Source organism: Notothenia rossii (genome assembly GCF_949606895.1).
Source record: "Notothenia rossii genome assembly, chromosome: 5".
Classification (NCBI taxonomy): Eukaryota; Metazoa; Chordata; class Actinopteri; order Perciformes; family Nototheniidae; genus Notothenia; species Notothenia rossii.
Window position 1 is genome coordinate 12,330,783 of NC_136903.1, and position 17,813 is coordinate 12,348,595.

The 17,813-nt window shown below is 40.6% G+C and overlaps 1 protein-coding gene across 1 annotated transcript in view; it reads right to left on the bottom strand.

Annotated features, from left to right (window-relative positions):
* Nucleotides 1-17,813, bottom strand: part of cntn1a (contactin 1a) — a 65,493-nt gene that overhangs the window by 2,870 nt on the left and 44,810 nt on the right. The window contains exons 5-23 of the mRNA XM_079682765.1: nt 17,535-17,713; nt 16,525-16,620; nt 15,277-15,483; nt 13,425-13,524; nt 12,829-13,010; nt 12,010-12,134; nt 11,437-11,554; nt 10,778-10,925; nt 9,758-9,885; nt 8,912-9,084; nt 7,972-8,095; nt 5,287-5,448; nt 4,806-4,955; nt 4,133-4,203; nt 2,816-3,050; nt 1,761-1,864; nt 1,042-1,231; nt 503-615; nt 265-421 (exon numbers count right to left, since the gene is read on the bottom strand). Coding sequence (XP_079538891.1) covers nt 265-421; nt 503-615; nt 1,042-1,231; nt 1,761-1,864; nt 2,816-3,050; nt 4,133-4,203; nt 4,806-4,955; nt 5,287-5,448; nt 7,972-8,095; nt 8,912-9,084; nt 9,758-9,885; nt 10,778-10,925; nt 11,437-11,554; nt 12,010-12,134; nt 12,829-13,010; nt 13,425-13,524; nt 15,277-15,483; nt 16,525-16,620; nt 17,535-17,713 — 2,762 coding nt within the window. The remainder of the gene's footprint in view (nt 1-264; nt 422-502; nt 616-1,041; nt 1,232-1,760; nt 1,865-2,815; nt 3,051-4,132; nt 4,204-4,805; nt 4,956-5,286; nt 5,449-7,971; nt 8,096-8,911; nt 9,085-9,757; nt 9,886-10,777; nt 10,926-11,436; nt 11,555-12,009; nt 12,135-12,828; nt 13,011-13,424; nt 13,525-15,276; nt 15,484-16,524; nt 16,621-17,534; nt 17,714-17,813) is intronic.

Genomic DNA, 17,813 nt, shown 5'->3' on the forward strand with positions numbered 1-17,813 from the left:
GTTAAAAAGACCTTAAAATTCAAGATTTGTATTCTACTTTTTTATTCAAGCTTATCTTTTTCTGTCTTTGCCAAAAAAAAGTTTGATTGGTTGTCCAGCTTGAAGAAGGTGTGGTCTAAGAAGTGAGATATTCAGTTTGGTTTGCGTGTATTTCATTTTTTTTTTATCAAATGGAACCAACTTAAAAACAAACATTATACGACTACCACATTATTCAGCATTGTAAACAAAGAGCAGGAATGAATGGTGGAGTGTGTTTGTTACCTGTGACGTGGATTTGTGACACAGCCCCATCCCCCCCCTCTGTGAACGCCCGGACCTCCACCACCCAGTTCCCCCCCTCGGGCAGGGGGAGGTTGATGTACTCCTTGTTGGTTACGAACAGCTTATTCTCGGTGTGCCCCTGCCGCCTGTACAGCACCTGGGTACAAACATGTCATGTATTAGAAATGAAAGGAGCAGCTTCTGTTTACAGTGTGTATAAAAGTAGTGCTGTACCCACTTTATAACCATTTATCGACGCCTCGTTACCAATCGGTTCCACCATTTCCCAGGCGATATTCAATTTGTCGCCTTTAATCTTTTTCCCAATTATTTTGGGAGCTCGACTTGGAGCTGTTAAGACACAAAAAAAAGGAAAAAATGGTTTAATTAAATTGAATGATATTGTTGTCAAACAGAATCTGAATACTTTATTCATCCCAAGGAAAACTGTGATTTGTAAAAAATGAATCCAATTAAACAGAATACAAAATGTCCAATAAAAAGATTTAAGCATTAAAATAAAAATATGACATAAATTAAAGTAAAAAAATTCAGATTAAAAAATGTTTTGTATATAAACATACTGTAAGAAATTAAAGTAAAAATGTGCACATTGTACTACAATATATAAAATATATATTACAATATACACAAAGGTGTATTTGTATAATAATAGTAATTTGTAAGTAGGGACTAAACATGACTCCAAGATGCAGTACATGTTTTACATGTAGTTAGCTGCATGTCAACACTAAACTGCTTTGAAGCACAACATACGGGGTCTCTTGGTGAGGATCTGGAAGGGCTCGCTGGCCGGCCCAAATCCTGCAGAGTTGTACGCCCGGACCTCCACCAGGTAGTAGGAGAAGGGCTTCATGCCCTCCAGCCTGGTGCTGTTCTCATTGGCGCTGACCACCACCCTCTGGGCCCCCCCCTCAGTGTCCTCTTCACTCCTCCAGTACTTCACCTGGGACACAGAGGAGCAGAGGATCCAACATCGGCTCGGTTATTAAGTCTAGCTTTTACGACACGTCTAAGAACTGATTTAAAGCATGAGGAAAAAGATAGATGTCATAAACAGGTAAATATTTAGACTTCAGATCGGTTAAAGTTCATTTATAGAACCGTGTAGAAGTTATACTAATGGTTGTTAGGATAAAATTAGAAAAGGAAAAGATCTTTAGGAAAAAAAGGCTACTACATGTACAGTATAGAGCAAAAAGGTTTCAACAAATCAAATAAAAAAGTATTTAGAGATTGAAATCTGTGTTGTGATTGTTACGATTCTATTCTAAAGAGAAGCATTTATTTATCTCATTGTACATGTATAATGACATTAAACGATTCTATTCTATTCTATACCAGCCATGATGTCTGAAAACAGTAGTTAAAAACCATATCACAAATATATTTTCCAAGCTGCAAGATGAGCCGAACTGTCTTACCCCTCGACCCTATTCTTTTCCCAGGAGGCCTCAGTGAAATGTGCTACTGACCTGGTATCCGTCTATATTGCTCTGTGCGAGATGCAGCCAGCGCAAGGTGCCTTCTGTGGCAGAGAGAGATTTGCCATCTACAATGACAGGAGCTTCAGATGGAGCTGAGGAGAGACACAGTTTGGTAAAAAGGGTGCAGTAAGAGAACCATCTTTACAGAAAACTCCAAAGTATTTGATATGTATGAACATATTGATACACTAATGGATCCATTAGTTACACTGACTATAAACTATCCATGTGTATCGGCCACACCAATGCTACATTTCTCTCTCAGTAGTGCTCAGGCATCATTTTAGTAAAAATCACTCTTGGCCAGCGTTCCTACACTGGGCCAGAGATGCTTCTCCGAGAATTAGTGGCCCGGTTATACACTGTGTGTTGCCTGTCCCCGCCAGGATACTGTCACTTTGAAAATAAATTGTCATGCGGGGCCTTGAAACGACAAGTCATCACATACTGTCATCGTGTTGCACACAGAAACAAACACACAAAATCAATTCTGCACCACCAGCACACAGAAACAAATGGTCCCACCCCTGGAGGCAGAGCACTGTTGCAGGCTTCGCTATAAAATCACAGACGCTCAAACGGCAAGCGTTCGCAAAGTGGATTACCATGGCAACGGGGCATCTCTGTAACCTATCATGTCTGGGTTGCCAGTGGTTATCTCAACTGTCTGTCAGTGGAAGTTAATAACTAGGCTAAATGCTTTGCATCCTTGGGCGAATTATCAGCTTTCTGGTTCATGCTACATAGATCATGATAATCCCCCCGCAGGGAGAGGCAGAGAGAGGGGAAGATGGGTTCACTTTCAAGGGGGTATTAAAATTCCTCACAACTATACATGAGAACTTTTATTAAATGAGTCCCACTCCATTGGAAACCCTGCTAGTGGTAAGTAGCTGACACTGACAGATTGTAATAGCAGAGTGTTGGCATACTGGAGAGTTCCTCATCCTGTGTGAAAACAGCACCGGGTATATCAGCGCAGGACATTTTCATTTGTTATGCTTCAGCGGTAAGAGTTGTACATCTCTCTCTCCAGTGCTTACCGTCCTGTGCAGTGTAAATTCTGGCTGTTAGGCTGAAGGGTCCCTCTCCTATGCTGTTGAACGCTTTGACCTTGACTTGAAACTCCGTGGATGCAGGGATGGCGGCGTCTTTGTGGACGTAGTGCTTGGCCTGGGGGTCAGCCAGCGTCACCCGCATCCACTCCGCTCCATCGTGTGGTTTGAAGGCCACAATGTAGCCAAAGTTAGGCCCATAGTAGTACTGCGGCTGTACAGGCTGATGACAGAAACATCCAAAATCGAACCGAAGTTTCCACAATCAAAATGATGCATCATATATTCATGCTAATGCTATAGGTTTAACAGCAAGATAAACCTAGTATATATATACTAGGTATATATATAGGGATTGTAGACACTATTAATTGAATCGTAGGTGATTCTTTTACCCTGTTAATTATTATTATTTGTATTTTTTATTCAATGTTTTATTTATGTATCTATTTCTTCTTATGTTTTGTTTGTTTTTGATCGTTTCTTTGTTGGTTTTCGGACCTGTTTTGCCTGCCCTTACTCAGTTATATGTCTTTTCTAGTTGGACACCTGAAATGAAGCATTATATCCATCCCATAGGAATCTGTATCACTGCTGTATGTATGATATTTAATAACTTTGTTTAAAGCATATTGCACTAATAAGATCATGTTTACACTCTTTGAGTAATTTACAAAAAGTCGTGACACTTTTCTGGCTCGTGCCTCCCTTCTCAAAGCATATGTTGGGTAAGACATGCCTGCATTAGGCACTGCCGCTAACCTCTAAACACATCTCATCCTCCAGCTGCTCGGGGGTTGAAAAGCAATGAGTAAGCCAAGCAAAAGGCAATTTACCCATGAGAGCTAATTCATCAAAGGCTGCGGCGGGGAAATGGAGGATAATGATTCTGGTAACACATTGATTTTTTTATTGGTGGTGATTGTTTTGTATGAAATTAACACTTATTTTAGTTTAAGGTAAAATAAAATGCATCAGAGTCATGAGAATGTGTCCGTCCATATTATTTGTATTTATTTTAAATCTCCCTTGCATCTTACTGTAATGGCTGTGTTATCCTTCAGTTTTCTATTGTCCAACTATATTTGTTTCATTTAATTATATTTGCTTTGTTTAAGCATGTGTCTCCTTCTTCGGAAGGAATTGTACAACTTCGATGCTCTGGAATAAAGGTTATCATCATTCTAAGAAAAGATTCTCCTCACACGTTACTGTGAGAAAATGGCATCGTGTCTCCTTTCTTTGAGCTTTCTTTGAGCTAACTGTATGTTTTGACACTTTTCCCAGTGGAAAGTCCACACTCACCGTCCACGTGATGGTCAGCTCTCTGCTGGTCCCTCCGCCACCGCCCACATCAGAGGGCGCCACCACAGGAACTACAATGAGACGGCAACAGCAAAAACTCTGAGCCCACATGCTTAGAATCCACACAAACAACGCCAACCCACACAGGCTGTAACCTATCCCTGGCAGCAGTACTGACACATCCTCCCTCTGCAAACACAATATCAATATCTTCACCCGAGCCAAATGCAACACCTTTATGTCAATTTGGGAATCTTGCCACTGAAGGAAACAGAGAGGCAAAAGTTCTCTTGTTTTGCCTCGAGTCTAGTAGCTAACTCTCAAGGTATGGTTATTGTTTTAAGAGAGGTCAGAGTAGGCCTGTGATTTCCATTTTATAATTGAATTTCAGTATACAGTTTCAGCAAAGTGCTCATTTGTAGCGGTTTGTGTGGTGAGTCTGGCAGCCGGCTGCTGCTGTAGGAAGTACAGCTTCATGGGATTTCTGCTGACTCATTTCTACAGCGATACTTAGCGTAAGTAAACAGTGCTAAAAAAAAATGATGAAGAATAAATAACAGAATGGAAAGCTGGATTGTAGGAGCTCATTTCCATGACCTTTCAAGTAACTCTGAGGCTTCATACTGACAATCTTCTGTATGAATGGTCGCTCAAAGTCAGGACATTATCTTACCTGCTTCCAGCGTTTTCTCTTTATGTGACGGGCTGCTTGGCTCTCCTGTCCCCAAGGTGCTGGTGGCGATCACTCTGAACTCGTACTCAATCCAGGGGATCAGATCCGCCACTGTGGTCATCTCTGTATTCCCTTCTACATCTGCAGGAGCTAGAGAAAAAAAAAACACAGATTTTAATGTTCAGTGCCAAATTGTCAGGGTTATAGCACGGTATATTCAAATAATGCACGCCATAGGCTATGCTATTCCTCTATTTAACAAAAATGTCCTTAAAACAACAATGAAGTTTCATTTGTTGAGTACATTCCTATATTTTAGGTCCTTGAGTCATGACTTTAGCCATTTTTAAAGTCACATTTACAACTGTATAGGCCTAAAGTATAACTATGTGGCATGACCCAAATTATTGTAACACCAGTGCCAGCTCAGCATTTAGCTCGCAGTGTTTATTTGACAAAGCAGTGTGCTGGAGTTTCTCACATGTAGTGGCATTCTTCCAGACATCCTTTGAGAAGGGGTCCCTGTACTGGATGGTATATTTGGTGATGGGGTTATGGTTGTCTGCTCCGCGGCTCCACTGCAACGTTACACTCTTGTCAGTTTTGTTCATCACTCGCACCCCACCTGGGGCTCCGGGGGGACCTGAGGTACAGAAAAGAATAAGAGACACGTTAAAAGGGTTATTTGATGGATGATGAATAGTGTGGCCGCAAAGATGTGTTGAGTTTAGCGACACTTTCCCTTACCCTTCACAAGTAAAAATCCTCTTACAGGATCACTTTGAACTTTTCCCGACAGCAGATAGGGAACATTTAATTAATCCCAAAGACAGACAGAAAGAGGGTATAGTTCTACTAAAATAGCTTCATCTTATTCAAGCTCATGGGAAAATTCTTAGCTACAGTACTGAACCTTTATACTTCAACACCAGTCTTCCAAAATCTGACTGCATATGAAACACAGCACATCAAACCCTTACATTCTTCTACTTTAAAAGACATCAGCGAAGAATGATGGATTAAGACATTACATCTTAAAGCCCATTGACATATATAAACTAAAACTTAAGCACAAGCGTTTGAATCCAGTGCTTCTGTTGGTCCTCCTGCTCTCCTGGATTCTTCCTAAGGAACATAAAAACGGCCTAATAGAAAAGCCAGACTGTATCAAGGTTAGCTTCCCAAGCCGCAGCTTCAGACATCAGCCAGGATTTACTTTTTTTTAAGTCTTGAAACTAAGCTGAGACAAGTAAGGCGATTAGACATCCAAAGCTTCTGACCCTTCAGCTTCCCCTCGCCTAAGGAGTGAAAGCAAAGACGGTGAAAAATCTCATTGCAAGAAATGAAAAGTACATGCAGATTTTAAATGTCCGTACAACAGTCACAAACAACTAGCCTGGCAACATGTTTGAACTGATGAGCTTAAGCGTTTTAAACTCACTGACATACTATTTGTCCAATATATCGTATTCAAATTACTTGTATAGAGACTATTCCTGCACTATTTCTATTCAATTTTATTTGTATTTACTTGCACTATTTTATTTGTTTTATTGTGTTGCACTGTTGGAGGAGCCTGTTGTCATAACTACACTGTAGCTATGTACAAATGACAATAAAAGCCTTGAATCTACTGTTTAACAAAGTTCATGGATAGTTTTCATAATCCAGAGACAATTACATTAACCCGGCCACATTTCAACACGGTTTCAGGCAAGACTGTAACATTACCCTAGAATAACACACACACCCGTCATATGAAAACAGCTCTTCTCCGTATCTGAAATCCCTACTAATAACAAGCTGCAGGTGCAGAGCTGTGTCTTTAGCTCGGGCGATCTCCTGACGCAGGTCTGCTTCCTCATCTGCCATGATAAATGGCCGTCTTTCATCTCTCCCTGGCTGCGCTCCGGACCGCTGGCATCTGGCACTCCATTAGGAGCGGCCCAGAGCCTGTGTTTTGCTTCCACTCTGGGAAACGTTACAGTCAGCTGCTGTGCTTTCACCTGGCCATCTGTCAACACCTGCTCAGAAAGCAGCAGCGGCGGCAGCACACCCAGCGCACAACAGGGATCACCGGCAACCAGAGCACTGCTAAGAGTTCTTGGGTTGCTATCTGAAGAGGTCCTTTGTCCACCAACACTAGGCCTGTTTCAGGACCCGAGGGGAGGCTGTAAGGCAAGCCCTCACTCACCAGGAAGTGGAGGCTGAAAACAGAGCCTAATGAATCATCCAGGAGGTGAAATACAGTAGATGACAGACAGAGCGCAGCGGAAGAGTGGCAGTGTTTGTTTTGCACGTGTTGACGTCCGTATGTGGCTGGGAGAATAAGAAGTGAAATCATCAGCACTCGGTATGAAAACACTGTGATTAAAGAAAGAAATCTATGATGATCTACACACTTAAGTAATCAAATACTCATCACATGGCATTACACAACTGATTTCCACAAACAGGGTAGTTGCTGTTATGCTGACAGCCCTACATAAAGTGCTACTTTATTCAGTTATAATGAAGATAAGTGGGCGCTGACACGTGTTCAAAACCATTCCTAATGCTCCATTCAATTTAATCAACTCTACAACTGTTTCTAAAACCAGAAAAACCCAACCCAATCGTCATTGCCTGGCTGAGTTCCTGAATTAAAAACTTTTCCTGGCGCTTTCTCTTTTGATTTCCTTCGCATTGGGTCTCAGGATCGAAAGGTTATCTGGCAATAACAGCTACGGTCTGGTTAACTCATATTCGAACATGCACTGGATAACGTACTCTGTCTACTTTGTCTTTTTTCCAACACGTGTCCTGACAATAAGGAGTTGGGGAAACATTTTAATGAGTAGTGTAGAAGAAATATGTGTCTGATGAAGTATGGAAGGATTTTGTCTACGGTTCAGTTTGATAAGCTCTATCGAATCAAACCCCTAGGAAACTTGGCTTTAATCGTTAGTATTTCTATAAAACATTATATATTCATTCAAAAGTAACCAGCAAATATTACATTTTAATAGCTAGTTATTAGGAGTTTAACGGTCAAAACCCTGCTTTATAAGGTCTGAGTTGGCAGAGTTCAATCCGATTTGATGCAGTACCCAAACAATCCAAAAAGAATAATAAAATAAAACAAAAATTACAGAAATCTCATGTAACTGCATCATTTATGACTCACCCCTGACAACCAGGTGGGCCGAGGCGGTCATGTTGTCGATGGGGGTCTGGGCAGTGCAGGTGTAGCGTCCAGTGTGCTTCAGATGGACGTTCTTAATCAGCAGCTCACCGTTTGAACTTCCATTCTGCATAAAAAAACAAGACAGAAAACCGTTCATTGAGGACCTCAGCAAAGCTTTCCCTCTGTGTTCCTCTCGGAGCACAATTGTAATGTGTCAAAAATATGAAAAAGGACATTTCAATCACTAAGGTTATCCTTCAAGACAAAACTTGAGCATCCAATTAGGTGAACTGAACATGGGCTTAAAGCTAAAGGTCTTCACCTGTTTTCCTATGAGGAAATGTCAAGTTCCAGACAGTGTTAGCTCTTATTAGCACTCTCGCTGCAGAAAGGTTAAACCATCACAGAAATCTACTTTAAAATACATGACTGCATTTAACTCTGTTTGAGAGTCAAATTGGCTTTGCGATTGCAACACAAACAGTATCTGTAACTCCTGGACCCCATTTCTACGAGGGTAAAATCCTCCTTGTGTACAAAAATGGAGTATCATCAATCACAATCAAAATAGCGTTTGCCCAGTTGGCACGCAGAGTGACAAATGAGAAATGCTAACCGCTAACTGATGCTTTGAGCTGCACTTAGAGCCAAAGTGAGTCATGTCAACAATAATGGATGTAAGCGGAAATTGCTATTAAATTACTATAAAATGCACTCAGGACAGGGATGAGAAATGGCTTTTGGAGTCATACACATTTAAAGCAGGCTGTACTTTTTCCATTGCAGGTATTCCAATAAAAATACTACGGACATTGACACAACTTGAAATATGACTCCAGGCTGGAGCTGAGCTGAGCGGTTTGGGTAGAGTTGGCGCTAAACTTTGATTATTTATGTAAACGTTTCTTTAAAATACTTGAGGACTAGCATCATGGCTCACCAGGGTGCGTTCATAATGTTGGCTTTCCTTGTGTAGGTCAATGACCCGGCCATCCAGGGACCAGATGAAGGTGATGTCAAGAGTGGTGTCATGTGACGCTGCACACTGCATCGCGATGGTCTCACCCACTTTGACGTCAGCATTGGCCGGTGCCAACGTGATCTTAGTGGAATCTGGGGAACAACGCAAGGGGATGAGAGTATCAGTGATGATGAAAAATAGATCAATCCAGCAGTAGAAACTTCATTAAGGTACGAAATGGAAATGTGATTTAATAGATTAAAACAAATAATAGGTGAATTACTTAGGAATCCAAGCAGTCAAATACTGAAGTAGACACATCTGTGGTACAGTACTCTAATGGTGTTTAAATGAGTGTTAAATAACTAGAGCTGTTCAATGTGCACAAATGTCCAGAAGAGGGCAGAAAAGAGCTATAAATAGAGGTGTGACGTCTGGGATTTCATGTCTAAAGAAAAAATAATCCCAAGCAAAAAATAGCTCATACCAATTAGATTATTTGCTATTCAATAAAACTGTCTCAAAAAAGGTTCATAATTCAAACCATTTTTCTCATTTCTCATTGAACAGTGTAAGGACCGAGCTCCTGTCACATCTAATCTAATCCAAAGCAATCCCCTCACGCCTCTGTCCTTGGGGAGCGACTGAATATCCAGCCTGTATACTGTCACTCTGCTCAGAGGGATATCATTCAACAGTAGACATTTGGAGGTCAGGGCTGTTTTCTTGGACCCAGAGTGACAGGAATGATTGCCAACAAAGCTCAAAGCATCACTGGAAACAATAAGTCTAAAGGGAGTTATTAATTTGGCATGTCTTCATTACCTGTGACCAACAGATCCCCCGTGCTGTTGGCCTTGCCCCGGTCGTTCTCGGCGAAGCAGGTGTAGCGTCCTTTATCTGCCCGCGTCACGTTGAGAATCTCCAGGCTCCCATCCTCCAAGATGAACACCCTGAGAAGGAAACATTATTCATTCTTCAAACACTGTTGAGAAAGAGCTGTAATATAAAATATTCAGCACGATATGGAGGTCAAAAGTCCAGAGTATATTTTCCTAGGCATGATGAAAAATGAAAAATGATGAAAGTAGTAGGCTGTTCCCTAATGGGATGTAAGGTTTTCCAAGAAACAGAATGTGAACTTGAAACTATTCAGCAACATTAAATTGAGCTACAGTAACAGCAACGCAATATTGTTTGATTTTCTTCTGCATATTTCATATTCATGCATGAAAGATAGCATGGTGCCAGCTACCCCGCACTACTCCACACAGACAGTCGCCATAGAGATAAATATAAGGCATTAGCTGCATAGTCATTTTGCTGTGAGTTACTGTGGTGCATGAGGGGGGTGTAGGGTGGGGGAAAGGTTTTGGGGTTTTAGAGCTCACAGATTAGGCTTGTTTTTTTCAGTGAGGAGCACAAGACAGGGTTTACACATCCGGTCTGTCCATGCTGATGAGCTTGAGAATGAGCTTAATGTCACCCGCTGACAGACAGCAGAGCAGTGCTCAGCCAGCGCTGACAAACAACAGCTCTAAAGACTTTACTGGCACAAAGTACATTTAGGAGATCTAGAGCTTATTTAGATCCCTAATATCCCCTTACTGTTCTCCAGAGGGAAGTCTCTAGAGTCGACAGACATTACTTTCTCAGACACTCGTCCTTGAGGTGATATGACCCAGATGTGTCTCTCAGTCACAGAAAAAGCATGATGACTATTTGCATTTAAAACTGCAGTACAAAAGGAAAACTCTGCCGTGATAAACCCCTCCTGAATGAATAAACTATCTGTACGGATAAAAAGACAAAAGGAAGTATGCTGTTTATTTAGAGAGCGCTCACCTGGTAGAGTTGGAGAGCAGCTCGGTGCCTTTGCTCCAGGAGAAGGTGGGCTTTGGAGCCGCTTTTGGTCGACATTCAATCAACACACGGCCATTTTTAGGTGCCATCAAGTCCTTCAATGGGTTGTGTTTGAATGTGGGAGCACACGCTGAGGAGGGACAGATTGGATTATTCATCACAAACTTAGTAGAATATGCATTAACTGCAGGCATGCATATATTTATAGACCGTTTTATATTCATTGGAATGTGTAGTGTGCTGCTTTAACTTATTGTGCATGCTACTTTAGATGACCAAATTAAGTTTTTGGAAAAAATCTCAATACGTTTTTTCAGCAATGTAAAAGTTGTTTTTTTAATTACATTACATTTAGCTTACACTTTTATCCAAAGCGACTTACAATAAGTGCATTCGACCAAGAAGATACAAACTTGAAGAAAACAGAATCATATAAATACATCAGGTTTCATAGAGCTAAAACATTTCAAGTGCTACTCAACAGGCTTTAGATAAGCCAGTCCTTTATTAGTATATGAGTGCTTTGTTAGTAATTATATCGCTCAAAGTCTTACTGAGCTACAATTAGTTAGTTTAAACCCTGACATTTCCATCCCTGACGCAGACATTTGTGCCGCGGCTGTAGCCAAAGTGTGACTCACCATACACTCGCAGCTCTGCGTTGGCATATATGATCCCGTGGTGATTTTCTGCAATGCACTGGTACATCCCTGAATTACCAAACGCCAAGCTGCTGAACCTCATGTCTTTCCTGTTGGACTGTGGATCATAACAAGAGAGTGAAGTTAAAATATCATCTGACGACATTTCACCATTTCCAGTTTATCAGTAGCCTAGAGTAAGCAAATGATTCAAATCAAACTATTGTTGACATCCACAGATGATGTTCAGGTAACAATCCATTTATTTGTATGGGAGAGGATTTCATTCATGCATAATGATATCCAGCTGCATATATCAAACAACCACCCCCGCTGCTGTCACTATTACTCTTGGGTATTTTCCAGGCCTGATGACAGTTGTTTCTATGGAGAGCCATGCTGGCAAACAGTCAATACCAACAGGTTCTTTCTCCTGACATGATGTGAACCCACAGTGCCAGCTTCCTGTCACTGCTGAGCCACTGAGTGTTGCCAAATGAGCTCTGTGTATATTACAGCAATAATTAAATCAACATTTATGTCACACAGTGTTTAAATGAGTTTTAATATTACCGGTTCTCCATTTATCAGCCAACGAATGCTTGGTTCAGGTTTGCCGCTTGCTTTGCAGGACATGGTGTAATCCCTACCGAGGTCTTTCTCTGAGCTGCTGATGTGCTGCACCCACGCAGGAAACGCTGCAAATGAGCAGAGAAACCGTGTTTGAGGAAAATCTGAGAAATCTACAAAGCTGCTAAACAATATGTGATTTGAAACTTAAAGGTCACCTATTGTGCAAAATCCACTTTTTCATGTCTTTTATACAGAAACATGTGTCCCCTCTGTGTAAAGAGATTCTGAAAGTTTCAGGAAAAAAGATTCTCTCTCTTTTTGTCCATTTCGAAAATGAGCCACTTTATGAGGTTGTAACGTTTTTCTGGCTTGTATAACCATTAGCCAATCACCAAACAAGGTAACCCCCCCCCCCACATCTTATCACCTGAATCTCCTCCTAGAGCACCATTGTGTTCTTTTTAACCAAATCTCTCTCAGAGGGGCGTGGAGAGTGGCTCCTTATTTTCATCTAAAGTAACAGACAGAGAATCAGCACTTTTGAAACAGGGCTGAAACAGAGGGGATTATGGGATGCTGCAATGGATGATCTGTTTGGTAGTGGAACCAAACACTTCAGAGACATGTTTTGTATATATCTGAGACCTATAATATATTGACGAAAAACACTATAATAGGGGACCTTTAAGAAAAGAAAAACCTGGGAAAATGTACTGATAGGAAGAGGCTTTTGATGTTACCCCCACACATCAGTGCCCTGTATTCCCTGTCAAATGTTAGAAGAGAAGAAGGAGACATGACGTACAACACATATCTCACCTTCTACAGACAGACGTGCAGCGTGGTAGTCCTTTCCTCTGGAGTTCACTGCCTCACACTGATAGCTGCCTCCGTCTTCAAACTGCACGTTGTACAGGTGCAGATGAGCCCCCGCCATCCGCACCTCGTGATTGGGCGGCATCTGTCCGTCCAACTTCTTCCAGCGGATCTCAGGGACGGGGCTGGGAAGGATAGAGAGAGAGAAATAAAAAACAGGGCAGTATACGCTGCAGTAAAAAGAAAATGTACTTTGCATCAAGGGTGAACTAAAATAGTTATTTGAGGGATTGACATAGATGTTACTTTTGATTGTCTTTTATTTAATCGTCCAAAGTCAATATGTACGTATATCTGCATGTCACAATATGCTGCAAAGTTTACATTTAGTTATTTTATTCAATTGCAACAGCAAAATATATACTGTATATTCCCTAATATTTTTCCCTAATATTTATGACTGACAAAGCAGAAAATAACTCTCAAACTTTATCTTTATGTATTTTAATCATAAGATAAGTCTCACTGGCTGATAACAGATTTTCAGTCCAAACTGAGCACATTTCAAAGAAAGGTAACCGATGACCTGTCACACTTACTTCCCCAAAGCGAAGCACTCCAATGTGATGTTGTGCCCCACCAAAGCAATGGTGTCTGGGAACTTGACTTTGAGGTCAGCTGGGTATTTCCTGATGGGACCTGAGAGGAAAGGCAACAGACCATAAACCATGACTCAGGTGCTAGACACATTTAGTGCCCATTGTAACCATCAAAGGGTTTGTTTCAAGATGTTCCTTCAAATCCCCTTTGTTCATTACCTACTGTAAGTGGGTCGAATAAACAAAATATACTTCTGTTTAATCACCGTTTTACTCAGATGTCCTACTGAAGCACACAGAATCCAAAAGCCTTACAGTATGCAAGATGGTTATTTAAGGCCTTTTTTTGAGATTGTAGAATCCCAGCAAGTTGCATTGGCACTCTTTATCTGGCTTTATCTCTTGCTGCCTCAGTCAGATAATTCACTTTTTGAGAAAACTTTGAAACGTGATTTTGTCTATGCTGTGTGTGTTTAGATTGTGCAGTATATTGAGTGGATCTAGATGGGTTTTTGATATTTTGACATCTCAAACATTCTAGGAGGATGAAGAACCAGTTAAATTAATTTAAAGTAAAAGAGCATTTTTGTATTTAGTTGTAATTAAGAGAATGAAATGTATCCTCTGCAATTCTGATTTTATACTTTTCAGCCAACCACTAACATAACTCGCTACTTTATCTTATATAAGGTATTATCCCAGTTCCTAAAATAAGATCATGACACTGCAAAAAACAGATCAACACTGGGATACTAGTATAAATGTCAATCCACTCAATGTAAAAATGTAGATGATACTAAACTTTGAGTCAGTGTCATCAATCAGTGTTTCCAATTGTTGGTACGCACAGCATTTCAAAAACCAAAGATGAAAGACAGTTACACACTCCCTTGCCACACACATAAAGTCAAATACTGATTTACATCATACCCAGAAGGCATTTCATCACATGCTTGGGAAAAGCCCAAAGAACAACTGACTGCTCTAATCCTGACCTTTTAGGTTGGACGAACATTGACGTTTGTGTTCCTCTGATATACTTTAAAAAAACACATCTGCCATCACGAGTACATGATCATGAAAGTCAGTGGAAACACTGTTGGATTCCTGGAAGCCCAACAAGGGAAAACATTTAAAGGGCATGAACAAACTGAAGCTCTGAAGTAGTGTGGTTATTATCTTTATGTCTGGAGATGTTAATGTTCCAGTAAATGTTTCATAACACTCTGCCTCAGTCTCAAAGCAGGTTTTTCTTCTGAGCTAATTTGTTCCCATAAATCTTATTTAAAGATAACAACAGTGGCGTGACCCTATCACATTTAAAACGAGCCCTTTTGTGATTAAACACGGTGCTTCAGCGAGGCCGAGGGAGAAAAATCAATACAGTACTTTGCTGCAGCCAGACAGAGTCCTATATTTGAGCTTATTTTAAAACTCATCTCTTTAGGAAATACTTATATATTACACACACCTTATTTCGCTGGTAAAAGAGTATAGCCAGGATATCATTCCCTTAATGTGCCTTTCTTATTGATTCCTGGCCATTATAGAGACATATGTTTTAATTATCTCTGTTGTATTTCATGATTGTATTGAGCTTAGGCTTATTTTATACATCAAACAGGTATTGGATTGCATTACTGGAATGAGAGGCATTGAGTGTATTGTATTGCAAATGTTATTATGGCCTAAGTATCACACTCAGATCAATCTTGTACAGGACAATAAAACCCAGATGTAATCACTGGTTTTATAGCTGAAGTAATAAAACATCTCAAACAGCTTTAATGTAATCAAAAATCTGAGATAATCAATTGGAAAAACAATGGATGGTAGGAAGTGAGGTACTAACGCTCAGCCAGAGGTACGAGGGGGATGTAGTTGGAGAAAACGCTTTTGGAAATGGACTGGCTGGAGGCGATGCAGGAGTAGTTGCCGCTGTCGGAGGAGTCCACCTTGGAGATATAGAGGTTACCCGTTATCTGGGAGACAAAACGCCTCTTGTCCAGCGGGATGAAGGTGGGGAATTCATTGAGGATCCATCGGAACGACAGCTCGGCTGCACAGACAGAGACAAAACGGCACCCGTCAATCAAGGCTCCAGACACACATGCAAAACCTTTAGAAAGAGCCGAGGGGATTGGAGACGAAGCTGGCTCGCTTTGGATAATATGAATACATGCTAAATAAAAATGGCACAATTCTTTAGTGCTGAGGGGGAATTTATTATTCCAGCATCTATTGACCTTTCAGATGACATCTTTTAATTCTTTTAGCTGAGAGGCATAATAGAAGAATACTGAGAACATTGGGCTTGTGGAGGTAATGCTGATGCTGTGGAGAGAGCATTAACAATGCTTTCAGACTGTTGTGTTTGCAATTTGCATAAGAATATGGAAAATGTGTGTGCAGTTTCGTGGGTTAAGTAATGGCAATGCTATAAAAACTCTTAAGAAAATGAGGCCACATAGAGATAAGTATAGGAAGGGAAAACAAATTAAAACCCTTGTAATGATACTAGCTTAAACTGGATATGAGACCGATGAAAACATTTGTATTTTTTCCTTTTAGATGCATTAGGGAGCAGTAAAGCCAGCATGGGGATGACTGCTAACTGAGATAAAAGCTTGAAACTCATAATGAGGCAGTGACTGAGTCAGTGATGTCATTATTTGTGTACCTCAGAGGACATTGGGAAGGGCAATTCAATCCCAAGCTGATAAGGGACAAAATATATTTGGTTCATTTTATATAATCAGTTCCTCTGTGTCAGGAAATCCCCCATGTGGATACAAAAAAGAGCCCAAAGTAAAGTATGTCTAATGACTTCTACAGCATTTTTTTCCATTTAAATATATTGTAAATGTACAATCCTCCTGGAAATGTTTCTCCTGGCTGGAAAGCAACAGCACGGAGGAAGGAGCCCACACAATCAAGCACGGACCGTTATAAATCCACACAGAAGGAACAAGAAATCAAAACAGGGCACAGCGCTAAATACTGCGCTACTGTTCTATACGCCCACTCAAATCAATCAGATGCTACATAATGATGGAGGTTGAACACTCCAGCAGAAGCACAATCAGCCTTCACTGTATACCTGGATAATGTGGCGGGGGGGCGCAGAGCAGCACGGCCCCCTGCCCCTCTTTGACGTACACCGACTCCCTCTCCTCTGACGAGAACAGATCCAGGTCTGAGGAAGGCAGAGACAAAAATCAACTCTGAGGACGTTTCTGATTCAAGAGCTACTCAGAAGCTATAGCCATACATTCATGTGTAGTGGTGTAAAGTAACTAAGTACATCTACTCAAGTACTGTACTTCGGTACAATTTTGAGGGACTTATACTTTACTTGAGTATGTCCCTGTTATGCTACTTTGTACTTCTACCCCACTACAATTCAGAGATAAATATTATAGCTTTACTCCACTAAATGTATTTAATACCTTTAGTTACTTTGCACATTTGGATTAATAATGTGAAATATAAAAACACTTTAGTAAGACTTAAGTTACACCTAGAGTACGTTTCACAAGCTACCCTGCAGTATACAAAACTAGCTGCACCTTTACCAGCTGGGATGACACATAAATGCATCAATATTTATAATTAAAACATATCATATATTATTCTGTAAAGGGCCAATTTGCATAATGAGTATCTTTACTTTTTTTAACTTTAAGTATATTTTAATGATAATCATTTTGTACTTTTACTTAAGTAACATTTTGAATGCAGTATATCTGGACTTTGATACTTCTACTTTTACTTATGTACAAGATCTGAGTACTTCTCTCACCTCTGTTCGTCCTTTACAGTAATATCTATAAAACTGACACTAAAGGTTTGAAGGTAACATAAAGTTCAACAACAGCTTATGAATTGAGCTGTAGTTGACGGTAAAATAAAGTACATTAGTCAAGCTGGAATCAGGAAGTAAGACCAATCACAAATGGCTCTTTCTACACCACTTATCATTTGTCCCAGCTGCCCTTGCAATTTCAGCGCCCTTAATATGCATGAAAGTACAGCTCCAGGGCAGCTCTGTTAAATCTGCATGGTGCTGTACATCACTGCAATATGGGAGTTAGGATCTGGGCTACTTACATCCGAACTGGACCGAGGCTTTTCGGCTGATGATCGTCCCGTGCAGGTTGCTAGCCAAACACAAGTACTCTCCTACATGTTCGGTTTTTATGGGATTGCTTATGACTAGGTTGCCTCCTACTAATCTGTAGTGACTGCTTTGTGCGTTCATGTCAATTTCCATGCCTTCCAGCATCCACCTGCAAGGAGAACAATTAGTGTCACTAGAGCAAAGCATTGTAAAAGCTGTGTAAAGGAGTATATTCAAGTTTAAAGGCTTTATTGTCATTGGCACATAGA